The following is a 23,948-nucleotide window of genomic DNA, read 5'->3' as shown; positions in this document are numbered from 1 at the left end:
TTGCAGGGTGCGTCCCCAGAGCAAAGAGCTGCTGGGCACGAGGAGCAAGACGGGCCCTTGGGCAGCCTTTTGCCGTGGTCTGAGCTCCAGAGGAGAGCTGGATGCAGCCACTCTGGGGAAAAGGTTTTGCCATGCCCATACCCCTGACTTGGTGTGAAAAGAGCTGAGCTGCTGCTCACCTTTTGTTCCAGTGTTCTTTCCAATGCATCCACTTTCAGCTGCTCTTTACGAAGGCTGGCCTGATACGCTGCCTGCTCTTGCTGAGCCTTGCCTCTCACTTGTGCAATTTCAGCATTGGCTCTAGAAAAACACAGATTTTTGTCACGTCAGGTTGTCAACAGAAGGGGACAGAAGGTACCCAAAGATGGACTACAAGTTAAGAGGGTGTTGGAGGGCAGAGCTGCTTTCTCTGGATCTTTGAAAGCAGCCTGAGACTTGTCCCTAGAGACTTCTGATGACTCAAAAAACCTTGCTCAGCAGAGGTTGTAAAGTCCTTTCTAAATGTCTGGTCCCTCCCTACTTCTCTCAGACTTGTGCTGGCATCAAAGGTAATACTTAGCTGGAGGTGTTGTATGGAAGGTTCTCAATCTGATCTCCAGTTCTCACAGACTCTTGGGTCTAGAGGACTGTGATATGAGCCCTGGATGTAATTCCCAGCAATGATTACTTGGTCATTACATGGAGGCATTAATGATAACAGAAATAACAACTGGACCTGCCTGCCTGGAGCCACAACCAGATGTTCACTCCTCACTGGTGGCTTATGGAGTCACTGTCCACACAGATCTGGCTCCATCTTTTGTGCAACTCCTTATCCCCCTCCCAAGTGCTGATCCAGCATAGAGCAGGGATATGAACAGAGGGAGGCTTGCACTGAAGCAGCTGAATAGCACTTACACGTTCTGTTCTGCTGATGGGACGTAAGGGCAATAACACAGCACAGGGGCCACAGCAAACCCCTGGGACATGAACACTAGCTGCAGGTGTAAGTATCTGAGCGCAGCCCTCCACAGCTGCACAAACCTAGCTAACGGCTTCTTTCTTGATCTTCCCTGCAAAATACGTTAAAGAAACATGAAGACATTTGATAAAGGTAGAATATTAAGGTGCTCTATGTGGCCTCCTCTTGGAGGACCCTTTCAATATGAAAATCGTTCTTTCTTTAGCTATGGTCACCAGCACATTTCAGAAATGCTCAGCGTGGCATTTCATTAGACCCTCCATCACAGAGCAGCCTAGGCTTGCATAATAAAGGAACAGTTTTGGGACAAAGGTCCAGCCACAGGGATCTTCCTGCAGCTGGAACTCCTGAAAAGAGAGGCGTGCAATCAATTACCTGTCCAGTTTTTCCTCAGCATGAATTTTGAGTGCTTGATACCTCTGTTCTTCTTTCTTTACTCGGGATAAATACTCCTGCGCGCATTTCTTTAATACTTCTTCATTCTTAAATGAAAACATCACGTTAAATTTAACCCAGGAGACTGAAGTGTATGACAGGCAAAGTCATATATTTAGGGGATGCTGTCTAACATGGACACCCCCACACAGAGGCCATCCGAAGCAATACTACACAACGCAAAAAGCTTTGCAATGCTTTTGTTTGCATTTGATTCTGGCTGGAATCCTTTGTCTGAGGACTGACCAGAATTCACATGTTAGATTTACCAAAACTCTCAGTCCACAAGCCAGCCCTGATACGTGCTACAATTCCACAGTGATGTGACATTTATTGAAAGTGCAGTATGGGAACACAAAATGGGAACAAGCTACTCTTGTGCAAAATCTTTATCTTCTCAGAGCTGTTAGAAAAAGAAAGCACAACCGAGCATTCTTGCTCTCCCTACCCACAGCACACCGCAGGCTGATGGAGTAAATCAGACTCACGAGTGGAAACTAAGATGTGCAGGCTGTTAATCAGCTTTGGGTTACCACCATGCGAGAACCTGCTAGTTTGCCTCTTAAAAGGAAGGAACTTGAAGGTGACTCACCTTTCGAAACCCCTCCAATACTTCTTTCATTTTTTCGTATCTCCTGAAAAGATCTGCCAGTGATTTCTCCACCGAGTTCAGATCTGCCAAAGCTTGCTCCTTCTCCACTATCAGCTGCTGAACAGTATGATGGGAGACAGATTTCTCTCTCTGTTCATCCTCTGTTAGAAGGAAGATGGGAGGAGAAAAAAGCAGTCAGTAAGGACTCTGATTTCACTGTCATCTATAGCTTCTACTGTGCTGTGTGCTCTTTGATGCATGTTACTAACTTTGTGGAAGATCCAGAAAAGTCATTTTTATAAAGAGACACAATCCTGTTTTGGAAATAGTTTGCTAAATACAGTGATGCTTAAATATTTTGATACTAGGGAAAAATGTGAAATCATCTAACTGATGCTTTATTTCACTTTGAACTCAGCTGTTCCCAGGAAGGCAGCACGGGATTCCCTTTTTGCCTGACGAGGCACTAGCTGAAGGAAATACATTTCTGCATATTGCTAGTGCTGGCAGCGAGTTCTTTGCTCCTGCTGATATGTGCTTGTTATCTCGCACCATCTTCTCTAATCCCATACATGGAATTAAATCAAGCACGGAACTTTGCTTAATGTAACCCAACCCAAATTCTGCCCCTGGAAAAACACTGCTTTGCAAACTCCCATTCTCAGGGGCTCTGCAGGCAAGTGCCAGAAAGGAAATCTAGCACTGGACAGGCTTCTCAAATTCTGGTTTGCAGAAAACATCTCCTAAGCTTCTCCTGCGTATAACTAAGGGAGGGTGGAAAACAGGAACCCAAATCTGTACGGAAGATGCCATTTTTCAAAGGTATTGACCTAGTGATAAACCAGAGCACCGTTAGAGCATTAGAAGGAAAAGTCTGGCACTGCCTTGTAAGATGCTTTACTGCTTGCTTCATATCATAAAACACAATTGCTGTGTCCATGCTTTACAGGGCTGCTTTGAATGACACTGCAATAAAGGCAAACCCACAAAAATCAGCACCTTTATACTACTTTGTTTTCTAGTACTGTGTTTACTTTCCCCTCTGACAGAAATTGAAATAAAAGAAGTTCTCCCAGCTAAAAAGCACAAGGCAGTTTGGACTCGACAACGTCTCATTTAAGCCTCCTGTGCTTAGAAACATTCTGCCCAGACTTTAGGTTTTGACTCGGACAGACGCCTTCACCTGAAATCAGCATTTCATGGTGTCGGTCGGCTCTGAAGTGCCACAATTCATACTGCATTGAGTTTGCAGCACGGCTGTAGCAATACCACGATTTTATCAGTCTGCTAACTTTCAATATTGCATCGGAAAGAAACAAACTTCCCCGTGCACTCTTCTGCATTCTGACTTCTCAAAGACACACTGTGGTCATTTGTAATCCCAAATAAAAGGAGAAAGCCCTTGATTTCTCATTCCTTATTTATTTTCCTGAAATCTGGCATGTTGTCACCTTGTGCTCCAGCAGCAGACTCGTTTAGGCCCGCTGGACATTTCCTACTGCCCAGCTCAGGCCCCAGCTGCTGCCTGGCTCTTTGACAAAAACTCACCCATCACAGCTCCGTGCAGAAGAAAGCAGCCATCTGCACCATCACTGAAGTGCTTAAATGCATTTAAGGCAACAATGCTAAATGATAATAATAAAATCTGCCTTGACTTTTTGTTTACTGCCGTATTTTAGCATCTTTGTCTTGTTTTAAGGACAATTCAGAAAGCTGGAGACCCAAGCCTCACCCCTCACAACTAGGGAGCTCTTTGTTTTCCTCCCAGCACATCCCAGACCCCTGCTCTCCCTTCAGCTGGACCAGCTCCTTCAAACACCCCCAGCCCAGCTGTCCCAGCACACGTGAACTGGGGCAACTGGTGCCAGACGTTCACTTTCTCCTCTCCTGGCCCCCAGGAACTGGGGAGGGAGCTGAAGACGAGGCATTTCTACCGGTGGAGCAAGGAGGCACGGTCACCTGAAGAGAGGTGCAGCCTGCCAGCCAAATCTTAGCTAAGCAGCTACAGATGCTTGCCTCTAAATGATTTCAAAAGCAGTTCATGAAGTTATCTGATTAAAATATTCTAATTAAATGGCTTCCACCTCTGCAAAACACACTGCCCACGGCTCCCCACCGCCACTAGGATGCTCAGGGATAACACCATCCAGACTGGCAGGAGGAGACCACCACCACAGGACCCGCTCTGAGGCTCAGCCCAGTGCTCCACCACTGAATGGGAATGCAGCAAACAGAGAACAAAAGGCAAAGAAAACAAAAAATGCAGAATGCTGGTGTGAAAGTTGGTGAAAAGCTTTACTTACCAGGCTTGCCTGTTTGTTTTTGCAAGCAAATAGCAAGAAGCAACAAAAACGGAAGCAAAATAGAAAAATCAGGAATTGTTAGGAAAAGCAGCAAATAAGTAATGCAACATCCTGTAATGCACACAGCAAAACATCTCTTCGGTTTTCATAATGAGCGTTTCATTATGGCTTTACACTTACAAGTACACAGATACATTCTGAACAGAAAAAAAGCCCGACATTACAAATCCAACCATACAAGGAAAAACCACAAGAGGGATTTTGGGAGGGGGCTGTGGGTGACCACGGTGTGTGTGCCGGAGCCCAGGGTGAGCTGCAGGCCTCAGCACCACGCAGCACGAGCAGCACAAGCAGCAGCCAGCCCACAAAGCCCCGAGCAAGGCCCTTCTTTTTTGTCCCCATTCCCAACGGGGAGGGGAGCGTGTCAGGGGCTGAGCAAGTGTGAGAAAAAAAGGAAAAAGGGTTAAAGCACCGGAAAAAAAGTTATGCAAAGAGACACCAAAAGGGATCTGTACACCGGCAGCTTCAAGCTCTGCTGAGCAGCACGTGGCACGAAGCTAACTGTGTCAGGTAATGCTGGGCTCTGTGTACACAACAGCAAATATGAGACCTGTGACAGCCCCTAAAATCAAGGGCAGGTACTGTTTGCAGTGTGTGCTTCAGTGCCTTTGTATGCAACCACGTCCACCACCCTGTATCAGTAACACCAATAGTTTGTGTTCATCCTACAAGACAACCTGTGAAAGGCTGAGTAGGATCCAACAGCCACACCAAATAGTCATTAGAGGGATTTGTGACACTGGTTTCACTTGCAGTGCCCCTGTATAAATAGCTCTGAAGGGTTAAATCATAAACAGAAAGAGCAGGGGCGCTGCTTCTGTTGGAAAGCAGGGTCTGTGTTAGCAGGGAGACATGCAAATAGCCCGCAGACACTCATCTGCCTTGGGTGAGTAAATTCGGTTATCAGAAGGACAGTAATTTGCACAAATGTCAGCAGAAAGTGGGCTAATTAGATCAAAAATTTACATGAAATGCAGTGAGAAGAAGCCTCGTATTTACTACGCTGCAGAATTTGCATATTGCTCCAATTAACACATGCTTTCTGTGCCACTCTTCTTTTGGTTTTTTTGAACAATGGACAGCAAATTACATCATTCACAGCCACAGCGCTTAAAAACTTGCTGTAGATCATTGGAAAGACTCTGACATCCTCGGAATTAGGGGTTTAAAGTTGGCTATTTCCTTAGTGTTCAAAGGTACAAAGCTTTAAATATTCCTGATTTCTTTAAATAAGAGGAATTGACAATTGTAGCATGCACTATGTATGCCATGGCTGTGCCCTTATCTTAGGATCCTTATTTTATACCTTCTCATTGCACTACAAACCCAAAACTTGATTTTTTTTTTTTTTAATCCCCTTTTTAGAGAAAAATTTGAAATCAGAAAGAAAATTCTGTTAAAACTACATGCATGTGCTTGGGAAAAAAAGGCAGGCCCTGTGTTTGTCCATACAAGCGGCCAGGTGAAGCTGCAGAGCTCCCTGCGCTGTTCCTGGGGAGCTATGCACAGGGCAGATACAGGACAGGGTTTTTCTGCCTAGATGCTGAAAACACTCAGATGAAACTCTGCAGTGCTGAAAAAAACAATCACTTTGCAGCAGCAGAACACATGGAACAGGACACAATTTCTCCAGTGTTAGAAAGCAGAATGAAATTACATTTTGGGGACTGCGACCCTGATTCTTTGCCACGTTTGGTACATTTCCATGATTGCACACGAAATACCAGAGTACATTAAGTGCACAGCAAAGGGAATCAAATTCTTGGCATACTTTGGTCACTCCTATTTTAACGCTTGCATGATGAGAACGACAGACATTATGCCAGAAAGCAGGCAAATTCATTCAGGTTTACATACAAAAGGCATTGGAGGCACAACACTAGGGAGTGAAGCAAGGAAACAAATATTTATTTCTAGACCCTTTATTCTCTTTACATGATAGGAAGCTGGGCTGTCTCCCAGGGGCTGCAAAATGTAGAAAAGCAGCAAAAGCAGCTGACAGCTGAACTATTCCCCATCCCCTAGTGCTAAAAAAACAGAAGAAACGCAAAAATTGGGGGTCACACAACACCAGCCATGGGACTGCCAATTTGCAAAGGACAAACCAACATACATATGATAAGTCAATAGCTGTGACAGAAGTCTTTCTGTGTAAAAAACCTTTGTTGCAAGACACACACTTGCCCTTTGTGTCCCTGGCATGCTGTGCTCTCTCTGACAGCTCTCCCAGGGGAGCTAGAGCAGTAATTTCTGTTGATTTTTTAAGAGCTGGTGCGAATATGCTGGATTCACAACTCTCCCTGCTGGTGGGTATCAGCACCTAGATGAGCCTTTCTCCTGTGTCTCACCCCACAATTAGCTGCCAGGCTGCTCCCCGTGCTGTTAATGATGTTTCCCAGTGCTTTACCCCAGGTGAGCACGGTGCTGCTTCTCATCAGCCACCACTTCTTCTCCTGCTCGTCCCCGTGCACTTGGCCATGGAAAACCCACGGCCCCGTGCAGCCCTGGGCACTTCTCGAGCTGAATCCATACAGGACAGCACAAGGCACTGGTGAGAGCAGGAAAAAAGCTTTGGAAACCTGCTGAGGAGGTTTTAACATTGCACCCTGGGGGCCAGGCCTCCTGGGCCAAGGAAGTGCAAGAGTCCTGCGGGTTTTGAAATGCTACCGAGTTTTTAACTCGTGGGGCATTCTGATAACAAAGATATTTTCTGATTATTATGAGGCAAACTCTGCCACAATGCAGATCTTAGAGGAGACCTTTATGTCAGTAAGTAACTGGGGAGGTGGATTGACTACTCAGTCTCTCAGCTGGGATTGAAGTTAATCTAGGTTTTGGTCGGACCAATGCACTTACCACAGATAATCCCCGTTGTGGTCAAGAGCTAAGTTTGGTATCTCCTGTCAGACAGCTGTGAGCAGACGACTGAAGGGTTTTTAGGTCATTCTGAGACACCCGTGAATTCTGGGCAAAGCATCTGAACATGCTTCCTGTGGGGCAGTTTGCTTCGATGCAGAACAAAAAGCCCTGACCTTGCTGTACTACCTGCACTGCCTCAGGGTCTGCTTTCTGTAAAACGAAGCTCTGGCTTTTCATCACAACCCGGCAACACACACCGGTGTCCTCGGATGCATCCCAATTCCCAGCAGCATCAGCAAGTGTAGCTAGCTTCAAAATGAAGCCTACAGACAAACATTTCTGTGCTCTCTTCAGAAAATCAGAGTGCAGGATAGCATCTTTTCACAGTAGAAATACCTACCTATCATCTGAGCAATCGTCTTCTCGTATTCTGAAACAATTTTCCTGTAAGAGGAACAAAAACAAACAGCTTTTGGCAAACATCATCATTGCTAATACTTATGTAGAAAATAATGCTACTCAATAACTGAACTAGGGTATTGAAAACAGGATACAGATCCCACAGCACACTTTCATAAGCTCTTTATTACCTACGTAACAAATAAAACTGACAGCTTAAACGTTGCTCCTTTACAGGGAGGGAAAGGGAATTGCTTTGAAACAGTTATTTGACACATGCCCAAAGTACATCACCAATCCTGATTTAAACAAACAAAATTGCATCAATTTCTTTCTTCCATCCCGTCTTTATTCTGTTTGCTTATTTTAACGTAAACACGAAGAAAAGTTATCACTGGTAGGCAAGTAAACCTAACAGGAGTACGGCTGGCCCTCATCCAAAATGAATCTAATCTTCCCTCTCTAAATGTGAAGAACCGATCCATTAGCACTTGGAGAAAATGACTAAAACATTCACTTACGGAGCACAAATTCCATCATGCCCTATTTCACAAATCTGTTTTTTGAAACAGAGGGGGTAAAATATTACTTTTAAGACTATTTTATTTTACATACTCACGGTAGGCTTTGAGTTTCCTTCTTGAAAAGAGGTTAGCCAAAATAAGCAGATTAAATGTGATTTAGAAAGATGATCCATCCCCTTCCAGAGCCAAATAAAGCTAATAAAATGAGACTAGCTTGATCAGCGCTTTGATTTGTGAGCCACACAGGACTGCCTATGAAAAACAAAATTACTGCACACTTCATCTGAAGTGGATATGCAGAATAGCCCGCTGGTATTCGAGTACATATTTTGTCAAGTCTTAGCTTGCATTCACGCGTCCCATTTTAGCTCAGTCGGTGAGGTTACAGCAAGGATGCAGGAAATCCCAGGACAGAAGTCAGCAAGGAAAGGAGAGAGCTGTGGAGCTCCCCAAAACCAAACGCAGCGATTCCAGCACTGCCTGGGGGAAATCTGCATCAGAAGCAGACCCCAGACACTGGGATCGCTTTCACGTCCGAAGAAGACTACCTCAAAAACCTGCTGTAAGCAGGAAGGATTTTAAAGCCACGTCACATCCTTTTAATATCGGCCATCTTTGGGAAGTTTTATCATCCCAGAAAAACGAGCCAAGGACTGAAGGCAATGAATACAGCATTAAATGCTGTTACAGCCCTACACCTCCCAGCCTGGCCTCCACCACGGAATTTGGCAACCAAGCGAGAGGACATGATCTATTTCTTACTTCCAGCAGCTTAGGCTAGTTCAAGCACGCACCGCATTCTGTGCATTACCCACCCTTCCTGATAATGCAGCAGCTGCTCAATAAATGTGGGTACTGCAGTGCCACAGTGATTCTAATAATATTCAGTTTGGAAAGCGAGGTAAAGCTGGGCTTGTTCCACATTCATGTCAAGGGGCTTTTTCAGTCAAGCAGCCTAAAGAACGACCACATTAAGGAAGGGAACCCAAGGATGCTGCCCACAGCATTCCTTTGTGATGGTGCATCTTAGCCCTCCCTGGAGATGCCACACGGGCTTCGCTTCTGGGATTTTAGGCCTTCCAGTCTACTATTGAATTTCTGCAATTTCCTGAGTCATAAAAACACAGAAATCCAGGGCTACCTCTCAAGGTCACCTGCTTGACTTCCCACACTGATCAGTTAGACTTCCAAATGACCATATTTAAGTATTTCTGGCCTGCCTCTGGGTGTTCCCTTGGATTAGGGTATGGCCCAACTGGTTATCTGTTTGACAAATATTACAGTATTATAATTCTCATCTTGTCTCTGTTCTCTGGAGTAGAATTTCCTCCAGACTGACATTTTTCTGGAAACCTGGCTGATCTCAGGATATTCCAGGTAGAGTACGCAGGGCTTGCATAAGGGAGCACTGCTCCTCCTTTTGTAGCAAGTGATGCTTTTGTGCTTCCACTGCCAGATAATCCCTGCCTTTCCCTTCATTCCTCGCTTACAATTATGTCACATTTAATTACTGCATATCTAATTTACCACACATGGACTGATTTAACATCTAATCTTCCAAGTGAAATCTTTCTTTGGGCACACATGCACATTCCATCATTTTGTGACAATATCAGCCAGACCTTCTCCCCATGTATGGCAGGGATGTGTCTGTAAGAAATTTGGCTTACATAAGGTGTCTTTTTTTTAATCAAATTTTATTGAAGACATAAACACAGAAGCAAACTCCCGTGAGGAACACGAAGCTATAGATCTACAGTGTGTCAGCTGCTCTGCATCACCCCTGCTCTCCTTTCATTAAGGAATAAGCAACCTCTGCCAGTGCTTGTTTGCAGCTGGCAGGCACGTGCACCCAGGCAGCTCCCAGAAAATAGACAAAGTACCACACTGGAGCGTGTGCTAAACTCTGAGTCATTCTTTGCACAGTTGCTAGGGTATTCTTTTTTTATTCCAAGTGTTGCTTCTTAGACTTGACTGCTTGCATTTTGCCTCATTATGCGCTGAAAGAGCTACGCCAGGGTTTTGGTTCCTTTCCCAAGCAGAGAGCAGGAGGTGAGAGAACTCAGCGGGTGCTGGGAGATGGTTCCTCTCAAAGAAATCAAGTGGCTGCTCTTGCCTTTTGCAGACGCCTCTCTTAAGATGCTTTGGCTCCAAGCCCTGCACTTCTCTACTCAAATCTGCCACGTGTGACTCCTGGCATCCCTGCTAGTGCTTGTTGACTTCTGCACCACAATCCCCTATTACCTCTGCTACAGAAGTACAGCTTCCTGGGATGCCAGCAGGAATTGCATGTGCAGGTCATCCCCTGATACAGTTCATTGGCCTTAGCTTTAAGCTACCTGGGTTTTTAACTTTGGGAAGAAGTTGGCACTAAGAACAGAAGTGATTTTGAAGAAAAGTCAGTTTCAGAACTGACCACAGAAATTATTACTCAGAAAGATGGATGATCAAATAATCTGTCAGTTCTCTTTCATTTATGAGTTAAGGGCATGGAAGGTGAGGATGGTGCCTGTCTGTTTGACGGCACAAAGTCATAGCCTTTAGATTCCATAAAATACATCTACAAAGTCTCTTTTAAAATTGATGACTTTCTCAGATTCAGATTGATGAGCAGGTCAAACTATCTGTATGTTGCTCTTATGGCATTATCACTGTTAAAAAACACACACCGAATGGCTAAAACTTTCAACTGACTAAATGGGAAGCAAAAACAAGTCTTTGGGCAACACCCTTCACCTCGTCCACTACAGTGACTTTGCTGTCACCTTTTCAAATGACAGGGACCTGGACTGGGAAGGAAGGTCAAACCTGCTATGTTCCAGTATACAAATATTTAATGTAACAGAGACAGGTTTGCAAGGAGAAATAAAATACATTAGAACTACAGATATAACTAGAAAGACCTGAAAAGCTCAGGGTCCTTCTGTCAGCTCTCAAATGGAGCAGCAGAATCCAAGACAAACACTGGTTAACTGAAATCAAGCTTAGTGTGTGTGATAATTAAAAGTGTAGCTCAGTTCAAAGAAAAGCACGTTGAATTTTCTTGAAGGTCAACACTCAGAGTGGCTCCTTTCCAAGGAATGTTTTTCTACTGCCAGTTGAATTTTGTTTTTTTAATGTTAAAGAAACTTTTTACAATAATCTCCTGAAGGCAGCCTCTACTACTCATACCTATATTCAGACTTTCACATGCTCTTTTCTGTTGCCAAAACTATTTGCGGAAAGTGAATTTTAAATTAGCATGTGCACATCTCTGCCAGCACTGCAGGCAGACTAGTTCAGTCAGGCAAGAGAAACACCACAATGCAATCCACGTGAGAATTCACACGTGTGGTAAGCAGCACAAACTGGAGAAAATTCTTTCCTTACATTAAGAGTACATTAGATTAAGGCCCATTATCTCAGTGTTCTGAGGATGTAAATGAGATTAGCAACATATAAATCTTCAATGACTACCTTGAACAACGGTGCCCACCATGCGTGGCAAAGACAAAATATCAGTTTAGGATCAATCCAGAGTCTGCAGTTAAAAATGACTGAGCAATTTCAGCTAACCAAAAGAATTATACAGTCATGGTACTCTGTGTACTATCCACAGCCTGAAAGCAGAGACAGTCAGTGTGGTTAGTGACAAGTTAATAACCCACCTCATTTCCATCACTTCCCTTCTGCTTTCTTCATATTTCTCTTTCCACTCAGATACTTCTCTTTCCTTGGCCACAATCTTTAACAAAGCAAAAGAAAAGCAAAAACAAGTGATCCATTAAAGAAGAAATTAAATAAGTGTGCAATATATGAATTTATATCCAATTCTAATTAACAGAGGTATAGTTTTCAAATGTATAATGGGTTCAAATATAAGCATCCCCAATGATTTTTTCTTTTACAGACTTTAAGATGCAATTTAAGAAGTTCAGATGTGAAATCATACTCATTTCAAAAAACTAATTTAGTGAAGTAGATGCAACGTTCTTGTCTCATGTTTCATCCCTGATCATAACAAGGACACTTTTCAAGAAATACTGTATCACTCTATACAACGTCTGATTTGAAGCCAGGTCTGAAATACTTGTACGTGGCTTTGGAACACGGTCTCACGATTTGTTCTCTACAGCGTCTGCATACATATTTAAGGCTGACTGTCCATGAAATTTTAGACTTAAAGGACTGCGTTCCTTCATGCTCCTTTTGTTCACGCAATTTATCCTAAAATTCAGAACACGAGACTGCACCATTTTTTCTAATAGTTAGACACTGCAATGGGCTTCCCTAGAGAGGTGGTTGACACCCTGTGCCTGTTGGTGTTTAAGAGGTGTTTAGATAATGCTCTTAATGATATGTTTTAATTTGGTGCCAGCCCTGAAATAGTCTGAGAGTTGGACTAGATGTTTTTTGTAGGTCCCTTCTACCTGAAAGTATTCTACTCTATTCTAGTACTAGCCAGACTAATTTGATATGTATCTTTGAAAAATACTTATGATTCCTATTTCCAGCATCTAATGATTTCTATAAAATTATATACGAATGTAAAGAGATACAGAATACAGTTTAAAGCAATAAAGTTTCTTTTCTCATATAACATTTGATTTTCATTTACATCAAAAGTAAAGTAAAAAAGTAAAACTTACAGTGTAGTGCCATTTGCTTTGGTAGCCTCTAGTGTAGCTTTAGCATGGCTGAGAATAGTCTCAGGAATAGTAAAAGTAAACATAATATGAAGAATTTGGAAGAAAATAGGAAAGAGAAAAGTAAACCACAAGGGACACGTATATGCTTTTCTAAATTCTGACAAATTACCTCTGCTCTGGCCAGTCGTAGTGCAGAGTCCAAGTCTTGCTGGGGGTAGAGAAGACTTGTGGTGCTTTCTGCATCTGAGGTACCGATCCGGGAGTACAGCGCACTTTTAGAGATGGAAACATCTGCTGGGATAGCAGGTTCTCTCTGTGTGTTTGTTTTTTTAAATACAAAGAAATGAACCATTAAATATGTGTTTAGCTAATGTTTTCTGGGTGCTAGGCACCAGGATCCTGAGCTAGGACTAAAAGCCTGTGCACTACTAAATTATAACAGCAGTAACACTGACAGGGAAATTTCAATTTAGCAAGGATAAAATAAACATTTAAAACCTATAGTAAGCATCAGAAGAGCCATATAACTCTTACTGGGAGAAAATAAAAACAGCACTTTGTCCCCAATATTTTAGGGGTTTATTTTAGAAAATTTACTACTTTCTGATGCAGAGATTTCATAAAAACATCCACAAGAAATGCACATCAGCAGAGGAAACTCGAATTGGAGGCAGAGAGCTCATTAAAGGGAAATATGCTTCCATAAAAATAGATGAGGTCAAAAAAGCAGAAGAAAGTGGATGTCCCACATTCCTAGTTCTGCCATGGCAGTATACCGTCATCTATCATAAAACACTCTTTCATAAAAGGTGTGAATATATAGGTGCTGTTGTTGCCCTGCTGCTATTTAAGCATGCGATTAGTATGTTAAATGAGGTTTTATTTGCAGCTGCTGCTCTTGCTCATGTCGGTGGTCCACACTGACTCAGAAAGAGAGCAGCATGTGAAATGAGGAAGAGAGCAAAAGAGTTATGGGAAACTGAGATGCGTCATCTTGCAAACACTCCACATGTAAACAATTCAAGTTTCAGTGCATTAAAACCAATAAGTTTATAGAAGACAGCTAGGAACGTGCTAAACAAAAACCACATATCTTGAGACACCATGTGCCGATGGTCTGGGTATGTATACTTTCAAGCTGGAGCAACAGCAGACTCTTCATAAGCACTCTATAGTATGGTGGCTCTCCCCTGAACTTCTTCCCCTACAGCACACCCCTCAGAGCAGACCCTCTGTATCAGAGGCACCACCACAGCTTTTTACATCCCTCTGTCCCCTCCCTGTGCTTTGCATGTTGTGACCAAGCAGCTAAGGGGCCCACACTGATGGCCCAGCTGGGCCCTGCCTCAGGCTGGTAGGGAAACAAAATGTCCTCCCTTTCAGCTGCTTGGGGAGGGGGGCGGGTGTCACAGAATAATTTCAGGGTGGAGGTGACCGTATCCCTGTTGCTGGGATTTAATGCTCTCCTCCTCTCTTAAACAAGCATGAAACTGGCCAAGGAATCGGGATTACGAGGGAGGAGGAGAGGCCGCAGCCCATGTCAGAGGAGGCAACCTTGGAGTCTCCTGGGCCAAGGCTTTGCCGCTTTTGTTTTAGTGCTCACTCAGTCCCCTGCTCGCCCACAGCCTTATGACTCCTTTCCCGTTAGCTAGAGCATTGCATAAAGTTAGATTTCAGTGGGCAGCCCGCGTTAGCAGGATTTTATGGTTGCTTAGCACTAACAAAAGGGCAAGATAAGGCTTATCTATGGAGAAACAGAGCCTAACGTGTTGCTCTTGCACTTAGCATGTAGATATTTAATAATTATAAATAGAAAAGATAAACTATTTTATTTTTAAAAAGTGTTTTTTAATTATTCTTTTTTAATCAGTAAAACAGGAGAGCTGTATTCTACTGCTTGAAGCACAAGAATGTGAAAGTGAGTAACGAAGGCCTGAATTAGGGCCCAGCCCTCCTCCCCACAAGGCGCACACAAACAGATCTCATTTCTTTCGGCAGCACATGCTTTGTATCAACACGATTGAAGGCAATTTTGTCAGATGCTATTCCACACATCCTTCACTTGCTCAAAGCTCTTGCGTATTCTCAGAAATAACAGAGAGGCTTGAAAGGTTTTGCAATCCTTTCTGACCCGTCACGTCACACCTTACTGAAGAAGCTGCCTTAAAAATTACACACAACGCTCATTTTAGGAAAACACAGGAACGGATGTTAGGAATTCCACATCTGTGGGCAACATGAGGATACCACATCAGCAACGTGAAAAGGCCAGACAAGAAAATTCAATTAAAGCACTAATAGGCTAAACACTACTTCAAAACACCACACTGCATGTTTATTTATATAGGAGTCTCACTAATTTGCTCTGTATTTTTTGCTCATTTTTGAACACAGGAGCCACTTGACTCTACTTCTAGTATTTCTGGTGCAGGCCATTCATCTTTTTTGTAGCATTTAACCACAAACTGAGATTGCAACCTCAGTTCCAGGGGATTTTCCTACCTCAGCACAAGATCTATCAAAATTACAGAGCCTGTATTCTTGAAGTTATCTCCCAATATATGACAACTATACAGGAAAAAATACATCTGGGACACAAGCTCAGGCATCTGCATATATGCATTTATACAAAAACACATGGTGCTGTCCACAGATCTCAGTAAAGGTAAAACAGGCAATAAATAAGACTACTGCTGTTTAAATTCTGTATTCTAGCTTCAAAAAAATTTACTTAATTTCCTCCTGAAGCATGAAGCAAGCGAAACTGAGAGATGAAAAAGAGCTATTAGATCATCAAAGCTGCCCTCCAAAGAAAGGCCATCCTGAAGATCAATCTATTGAACTGTATATATCATATTTCAAAAGCCTCTTGCCACGTAACTTGCTGGATCTCAAGAAGAGATTGCTGGAAAATATTAATTGCGGCAAAGGAAACACAAATTTCCTTAAACTCATACAAAAATGTGTCAAAGTAACTGCCAACATGGGGAAGATTTTTAAGGAAAAAAGAACATTTAAAACATACTTATGCATTTTTGTGTATTGGACTCAACACCCCACTGATATGTTTTATCTAATTCTTGCATTTGAGTAAATAGTACAAATGACTAATATCAATGACATGCAAGAAAACCTCAAAATTTTCCCAAAACAACTATAAAAGCTCTTAGAACTTAACCAGTTAGTTGAAATGCTGGTGGTTACTGGTCCCACCAGTATTGTCCTGACTTTGGAAATACTTCACACAAGTCCCAGCTGGGCTGCTGGCTTCTCTCTTTGGCAGGAACATAACAAACCCGCTGTCAGAGCATCCTGTACTGGTCTTTGTGGTTTTATCTCAAAAGCCAATTTTGCACAGCTCCAAACTGATGTCCAATTCACTAGTTGATATTTTCTACCTCCACATATTCCTATCATCAGAAAATAAAATAACCCAACAGGATGACAGTCAGTGCTTTCAGTGCAATGCCTAACTGCCAAGATGGTAAGCAGTTAATTGGGATAATAATAAGCATAGGGATTTATAAGTCACCAAACCTCACACAGCAAGATTAGAGTCTGCAGGGGAATTACTACTAAATGTAGGTCACTGCGATCTTAGTGTAAATATCTGAGACCACAGTGCACTTCCCCTTCTCCTCCCAGCACCTTTTACAGAAACCAGATATCTGACCAGAATGGGAATAAATGCATATTGATTGACCAGCTGCAGTTATCTTGCTTCAAGAAGGTCGAAGTGCAAGAAAACGAAGAAAGGCGCTGCAATGAAAATGATAAGCAGCTTTTATCATACTGTTTAGGGAAATATGTATTTAGCCCTGCTGAAAATTAGCTTGCCCTCTACAAGCACTCACACACTGTCTGGGTGCATATCAAATGATCTCATCTTTTAACTAATTGATGCGTGTGCACACAGGTCAAGGGAGGTGTAACAAGACCTGTTTATGCTTGCAACTCTATTGAAAAGCAAGTAAAATCCAGGTGTAAGTTCTCTGCATGTGGTTTTACTAGAAAAAAATGGTATATTTATCTAAAGGAAATAAACCTCTCTTACTACCAGGAGAGCATCCCAAAGTGTTGATACTCTAATCCCGTTTGTCTCTATGCCCTTCCTTTCAGTTTCTCTCCTTTACTTATTTCAACATCTTATTTCAACGCCCAACTCTACACCACCTCAGCATCTGCAGAGTGGCTGACACAAACCCGAGTGGCTCTCTGCTCAAGTTGCACCTACAGAAAAATGACCACACAGTAACGGGGACTGTTTGTGCTTGTTACCCACCCTGCAATGGCTTAGCAAATGCTAAATGTAGTTATACAACACGAAGGACAGAACTGTGGCCAGCCAACCAGAAGGGAAGCCTGCCAGGTAGTATCAGAACTTAAGTCGCTGCAGTTGTCTGGGGGATCCTATTATATGTAATCCAGGCCATCAGTCACTGTAGGTCACAAGGTTTGCCATCACAGGCTAATTTAACATCAGCAACCTTCTCTACCTAAACAGTAAAGCTATCTGGGGACAAAAGTTCTTCCCAGCCTAGCATGACATCCATATTATTCAGCTAAAACAAATCCTGTGACTGGGCTGAGACAGGGCCATGGGAATGTCCCTGTGCAAACCCAATGAGGACCACGTGTATCCCAAGAGCCGTACACAGCATCACTCTGAGGAGGCACTAGCCAGCACGCCATACAAGTGACAACAAGAAAAAAGCTTTAGATCTTCATCAATAAAGATAAACTGTGTTAGGGAGGCCTTTTTCCTCGAGAAGAGCCTTTCCAGACTTGCTGCAGTCCCTTTCTTCAGAAGCCTGAAGGCAGGGTCAATCGAAATTCTCGCCTCTGAACCCTGCGATGCGTGTGTCCCTATTTCTTGCCTTAGCTTTTGTTAATTTGGGTGTAGCAGGACTCCACGGGTGGAGCAGGTGACAGCATTTCTGCGTGCGGTGCTGCTTTCAGCATGCTCTTCTGTGTCCCGCTTTGGTGCGCCCAGCTTTGCACTGCACCCTGAGCGCCTTAGTTACCTTGTTAAAGTAAAAGCAGCACTCTCTTAGTCTGAGCACACAACACACACACGGCAGGCACAAAACAGATACCTCGGCATCTAAGGAGCGGAAAGAAGACAGGGTAATCTGCCTGGCTAACTTCAGCGCTTCTATCCTCATTGCAGCAAACTCTAACTCCTCCTGTCAAGTGTTTGGTTATGAGCAATCCACAAAAAGATGTATTCAGAACACAGCAAAAATGTTGAACACATTAAAAAATTCAATGTTATATTATAATGTAGAATTCTGACAATTCCTGGGTGACAAACATGTCCCATATTCCCTTCATGTCCGGAACACTGGTACAAAATGCCTGTCTGTGGTTAGTTTTGAGAGAGCTATACAGACAATTTTTATTAGGGGGTAAGTATGGGTAACGCTTTGGGTAAAAATAAATGTTTTCTGCAGTTAAAGCTGTTTTTCACAGACTTCTCTCCTTCCATTCTCATTTCATGTGAATTTATGCCAGCTGCCACTCTCAATTCAACCTTTGCCGTTTTGAAATTTCACTGTGAATATTCTACAAAATATGTCCTGACACACAGAACTGCTCTGCAGATGGGTTTGCTTTTCCTAAAAGAAACCATGCCAAATTCTGCATTAGAGAGATTACTAGAACAACAAATCCTAATTTTCATTTCAGCAGAATTCAGATCTTCTTCTCCAAAAATGCAGCCAGACCTATTAAGGTCCGGTGACAAGATAACTCTCCACAAGAGTCCTGTCTTCAAGCTTTATAGGGTTAGGGTTTTACAGCTGCTTCATAAAGACTACTGCAAAAGATGTACATCAACGGTATGGGATCGCTGAAACTGTCAAGGAAACTTAAGTTTAATTTTATGTATTGTATGAATTAAAGTAAAATCTTTCTGTTCCTTATGTTCCTCGAAGGCCAAAGTTACTTTGGGAAGAATTAAATCATTGTTTTCCTTCCTTTCCACCTCCACTCCAAGTCACCTCCCACCCCTTTCTGACAAGGTAAAGCATTCTCTACCTATGTAAAGAAAAACATTTAAACTCCAGTAAAAGTGATGTTTATATGGCTGCTACAAACCTGAAGTTTCTGAGCAAATACTGGCGGGTTCTTTTCTGCTAAGTCAGGATCCAGATATTCAGGCTGATCACATATCGAGGTTTTCTTAGATATCCTGTTGAGAAGAGCGTCAGCAGAGACAAAGGAGTCTTCAGGAGATGTCTGGAGGGTAAGAAGGATATTCAATAAGTAATGGAGATTGCCCAAGTAATTCAGGACGAAAGCAACATCAATGTCTGCAAATCATTGATTCCCACTAATTTCATACCTCACAGAAAATTTCCTTTTTCAATACACAATTTGTAGGTATAACAGATAAACAGTAAGAATAATTCTTCCTAATTTGATGAGTTATACCTAAGTTATGTTCACAGTTATAACATGATCAGGATAAATACATAATATGAGGCTAAAACGAATTACAACAAAAACTAGACCTCTCGGACTTGAGCACCCAAGGCTCCATACAGTGAGAAAACTCTTCAAGCTAATTAAAATGCTTTGCAACACTGTATCAACAGCATCATTAAACAATCTAAATTATGCACAGAATTAAAGTGAGCTTCTTCTCATTCTGCTCTTCAGTAAATCATATGTTGTCATGTAAGTTAGCAAGTCTAGTGCTGTAGGCATATATGAAACAAGTTCTTCTGGAAAAGTGGAAGCCTTAAAGGAACCTTCTTGAACCTGAGAAACAGTGCTCTCAAGTCTGGATGCACTGCAGGCTCAAGAAAGGAAGGGACCACTAGTAATTAAAATCTAACCCAGATAAGCCACAGAAAAAAGTGATTTAAGTGGAAGCTGGGCTGAGTTCTCAAGGTCAAAAAAAAAAGTGAATTTTACCTTATCAGCACCACGTGACAACACAAATAACAGTTTACAAGAAAATGTGAAAGGCCACCTGTTTTTTTCAACAGGTCATTTTGTAATTTTGAAATCTTACACCACATGCAACAGAACAAACCATGTCTCTCTGTTTGTTTTGAAACACCCCCTTTTATGTATAAAATATCTCAGTATATATCAGGTTAAAATACAGTGCAAAAAAGCCTGTATAATAAAAAAGCACTTCAAAATGTCAGCTTGGAATAACCAATCAGAAGAGCATTTAAGCTATGGGAAACTTCTTATGCATTCCATGAGTTCCATCAAAGTATCTCCTCCGTTTGGGTTATACCACAAGCTGTTACTAAGATCTTTAAGCATTAGGCTGAGTTTTCGCTCTCTTTGCAAGATCCACATGTTCTGCCTCTTGTATGGCATGAATTTTCTGCAGGAAAATGATTCCCAAACTCTTAATATAAATTACTTACTATTTCAATAGCCTCTGGAGTTGTTCCTAGGGTCATGGGCTCCAAGTCTTTCTGTTTTGACTTGTCTGGGGACTGCAAGTGTGCCTCTTGGCTGGCGGTTAGGACTCGGGAAGCTGGGTGTTGTATTTTTATTCCAGAGGATTGTTGGGCTTCAGGGTCTTCAAAACTTGACCTGGAAAAGGATTGTATACAGGCTTTCAGGGTGGAGCACAAGGCCTTCACGTTTCTGCCTCTGGTAACACCTAAATAAGTCTTCTTTGGTACGTTCATGTGTGTAAATACAAATATTCTTTCAACTCATCTTTCTCTCATTCTATCTCATAACACTTTGCAATATCCTTTAAAGCAACACACTGGAGCCATCTAAACAAACCCAGTTCCATCAGAAAGGTTACTCACATGCCTTAAATATTTCTCACTTGCCTTTTTACCCCTTTCTCATTGTGACCTAAATCTCTCCCAAGAAACAAATTTTCTTAAGAAGAACAGATGTCCTTAAAGAACAAAATTTTTGGAAAGCAAACACAACCCACACATCCTGTTCTTCTAACTAGACTCATTGTTTAGCACATATAGCTAGGAAAGTCCAAGTGACAAGTTGCAATTAGATGATTTTTAGATTGAAATGAAAACGACCTCATTATCTGAGAACAAAAACATAAGAAGGAAGCCTTGGCTAGTGAAACAGTTGCCTCTATAACTCTATTTAGTCAGAATATGAAGAAGAAATACGTGTCCTTATTCCTTCCCATTGCACAACTTCTGTACCTTTGCCCTCCGTTCTCTATCATATGTGTACACAGATGGGAATCTATTTATAAACAAACAACTCAGCAACACAGAAGCAGAGAGAGGAAGAACTGCCTGCATGCGTGCTAGGATGGCAACCCAGTTCCCTGACACCCTTTTCCACTGCTGAATTTTATTGCAGCAACATACCCTGAGCACGGCGTCGTGGAGTCAGACAGCCTGATAGGAGGCGACTTGACTGGGCTCTCTTGCTGTGCATCAAACATCAGGTATAGGGATTGTTTCTTCGGGGTGCTGTCATCCTGCTGGCAACAGGAAAAGGAAGACTCATTAACCAATTCAGCCATTCTCCATTAAAGTTAATTCACTGCTTTAAGTGACCGAATGACTTGACAAACAGCTAACAATATAGGAGTGTAAACCAGCCCAGGCTAACTGATACTGAGATGATCCCTGTAAGGAAGAAACCATTAAAGAACGTAACCTAAACAGTTTATTCTTTGCAATGACTCTTCCTCTCCCACTTCAGAGTTAATCAGATTTCTGATCCTGTCAGGCAGGAGGCACCTGTTGACTGAAAATTACCAAAATATTCATTGAAATAAACATTTTCTCATCAGTTTATGCACCTGACATACACACTTTATTTATTTATTTATTCATTTATTTAAGTCCCCTGTGGATATGCCCCCGCTGGATCTAGTCAAGCTATCAAATCCATGAATTAAATGGAAGGCCAAACAACTCCTAGCATATAGTACTGCATTCCATATTTCACCTTCATTCTGAATTCTGTCAGGATTCCCTCCATCTTCTCAAAAGTTTTACTCTTGGTTTCTTAAAATAGCTCAGTAGCTGGTGTAGACAGCTCTGTACCCTACACTGCTGGGACTACTGAGTTGCTTTTAATCTCCAAAAAAAGAACTACTATGATACTAGTTTAAAAATAAAATAATAAAATGGAACAAGCTCTACGAGATATAGGACAACAAAGCACATGCAATTTACCCCAGCTATGCCAATTTAAAGGAGATGGGTTTGTCAATCTGCTTCAGGCACATTATAATTAATTTAAGGGGTAGTGAGGTTGATGGCATTATCAGGATAGTGGGTTATGACAAGGGAATGCAAATGAATGGAAATGGAAGTGAGAACTTACAGGCACAGAGGAGCCAATTTTCTCCATATATTCTATTTCATATGAGTTGCCATATTCCAATTCTGTAACAGAAACAAAAAAGAGCCATTAAATACATGCCATGAATTAATTTTTGCATAAGTAAATGAGAATTCTCATTTACGAGGGCCATTCCCATTCTGAAATTTTAATCTGGTACTTTTCTATGAGATGTTAAAAATAGAATATACAGAGAGAAAGCAGAAGATGTACTTGCACTGATTTTCGACAATGAATCTATGACACACATCAGGCAAATGGTGTTGCCTGGAAAAATTCTGCTTTATCAGCTTGCCCAAGATTCTGCCTCAGAGCTCAGAATATTAACAAAGTTTCAGAGCACTTCCCGAGCAGATAACTTTCCCCTATTGTGTTATCTTATCACAGAAAACACGTTTTTCAATTATTTGTAATGCTGATTCCAGTTTCCTGTAACGTAAAGAAAAAACTAGCTGTTGTAAAATAAAATCACTTCTGTTTCTTAATGTATATCATACAGTTCTTACTTAAGAAGGACAACTGGGGTATCACTCGAGATAAAGAGATGTATAAAATAACGCATAAAATAGCTGCATGCTCACTGAACAAGGGGTAAGACAACGGCCCACTTTACTTGCCTGGTTTTGTGTTTAAGTTATGGAGGAAAAGCCTGAGGCAGGAAGGTTTACAAAGAACCCTAAATCTAAACCCTAATAAAAATGCAAATCTTTACTGCTGCTGTACTTCTAATCTCCTAATTACACTAGAGGGAATAACCAGCATTTCCCTTCAACCCATGGTCACCAAGGAGAGAGCTGATACAGAGGAAGACAGATAAAACACAGCAAACTGGAAAGGAGAGCGCACCTTGCTGCACCCAAATAAAAGCAAAGACTTTGTTCAGTGACACCTTCACTTAAAAAATTAAAGCATCATTAATTTGTCCTAATTCTGCATTTTACCCTGCTGTCATGAGTCTGACAGTAACCATCGTTAGAACATGTGCTCTTTACAAACAAACCAGCCCTAAAGATATTCTCTTACCTGTTATGTTTTGTTTTGAATAAAAAGCCCCACAGAATACAAGAAGCCCCAGTCTATGTATTTTGTAAAAGAACCACTGAGGAGGAGCAGCCACAAACTCACAGTAACTGACCTCTGGGAGACATCAACAGTAAAATGTCTAAGCGAAGAGAATGTTATAACAGCAGGCTCCTCTCGTTTAAATTCCTGGCACTGGATGTTTTAATGGCAATCAGAAGCCAGGTAAGACAGCCAACCTTGTGTCAGGTACCAGACACAAGCCCCTACCTAGTGAAAGCAAAACCCAACCTGAAACAAGGAGATGGTAACAACCTTCTGGATGTCTTACTGCAGGAGAAACCAAGAACCTGTCTGTGTGTATTTCATTTACCTGCACACAGCCCACGAGGTGCACCACGGCTGCTTGTGGGCAGCTTTACAACCCCAGCCAGCCACAAGTGAGCACACAACCACGCAGCACAGGAGGAGGAGATGTGCTGCCACCATCCTCTGCTGGCACAGGTGGCCGTGATCCTGCAGCTGCCTGCAGCATGCCTGGCATTTGCAACCCCAAATGACTTTCGGGCCAACACGTATTTAACTTACTGAGTTCAGGCAGCAGAAGACAGATGGAAATACTTCAGCTAGGAACAAAAGGAACAACACGGCTCACTAAACACAGCTTGTTTGATCTCGCTGCTCTGAGAAGTTTCCAGCACAATCACAAACCATCTTCTCTCCAAGGCATCTCCTCTAAGATACCATCTCCCCTCCAAAACCTCAGGCTCATTATCTCTGTACCTTTAAATCTACGAATGCGCAGGATACCCTATGAGGTAAGATAATTATCTTTCACAAATGCATACA

At 42.2% G+C, this 23,948-nt stretch overlaps 1 protein-coding gene across 12 annotated transcripts in view; it reads right to left on the bottom strand.

Moving 5' to 3' along the window:
* TACC2 (transforming acidic coiled-coil containing protein 2) overlaps window positions 1-23,948 on the bottom strand; it is a 124,648-nt gene that overhangs the window by 1,284 nt on the left and 99,416 nt on the right. For 6 of the 12 annotated variants that reach the window (XM_084526819.1, XM_084526824.1, XM_084526825.1 and 3 more), the window contains 11 exons: window positions 22,062-22,123; window positions 21,092-21,207; window positions 20,153-20,324; window positions 18,861-19,001; window positions 17,858-17,947; window positions 12,931-13,074; window positions 11,781-11,857; window positions 7,611-7,654; window positions 1,989-2,149; window positions 1,337-1,443; window positions 180-300 (listed from right to left, as the gene is read on the bottom strand). In XM_084526819.1, the coding sequence (XP_084382945.1) occupies window positions 180-300; window positions 1,337-1,443; window positions 1,989-2,149; window positions 7,611-7,654; window positions 11,781-11,857; window positions 12,931-13,074; window positions 17,858-17,947; window positions 18,861-19,001; window positions 20,153-20,324; window positions 21,092-21,207; window positions 22,062-22,123 (1,235 nt within the window). The remainder of the gene's footprint in view (window positions 1-179; window positions 301-1,336; window positions 1,444-1,988; window positions 2,150-7,610; window positions 7,655-11,780; window positions 11,858-12,930; window positions 13,075-17,857; window positions 17,948-18,860; window positions 19,002-20,152; window positions 20,325-21,091; window positions 21,208-22,061; window positions 22,124-23,948) is intronic. The other 6 variants (XM_084526827.1, XM_084526828.1, XM_084526821.1 and 3 more) reach the window with 3 other exon arrangements.

This window comes from Aythya ferina (assembly GCF_964211825.1).
Source record: "Aythya ferina genome assembly, chromosome: 7".
NCBI classification, from domain to species: domain Eukaryota; kingdom Metazoa; phylum Chordata; class Aves; order Anseriformes; family Anatidae; genus Aythya; species Aythya ferina.
Note: the sequence above shows the minus strand (reverse complement) of the source record. Positions and strands in the feature narration are given on the sequence as shown.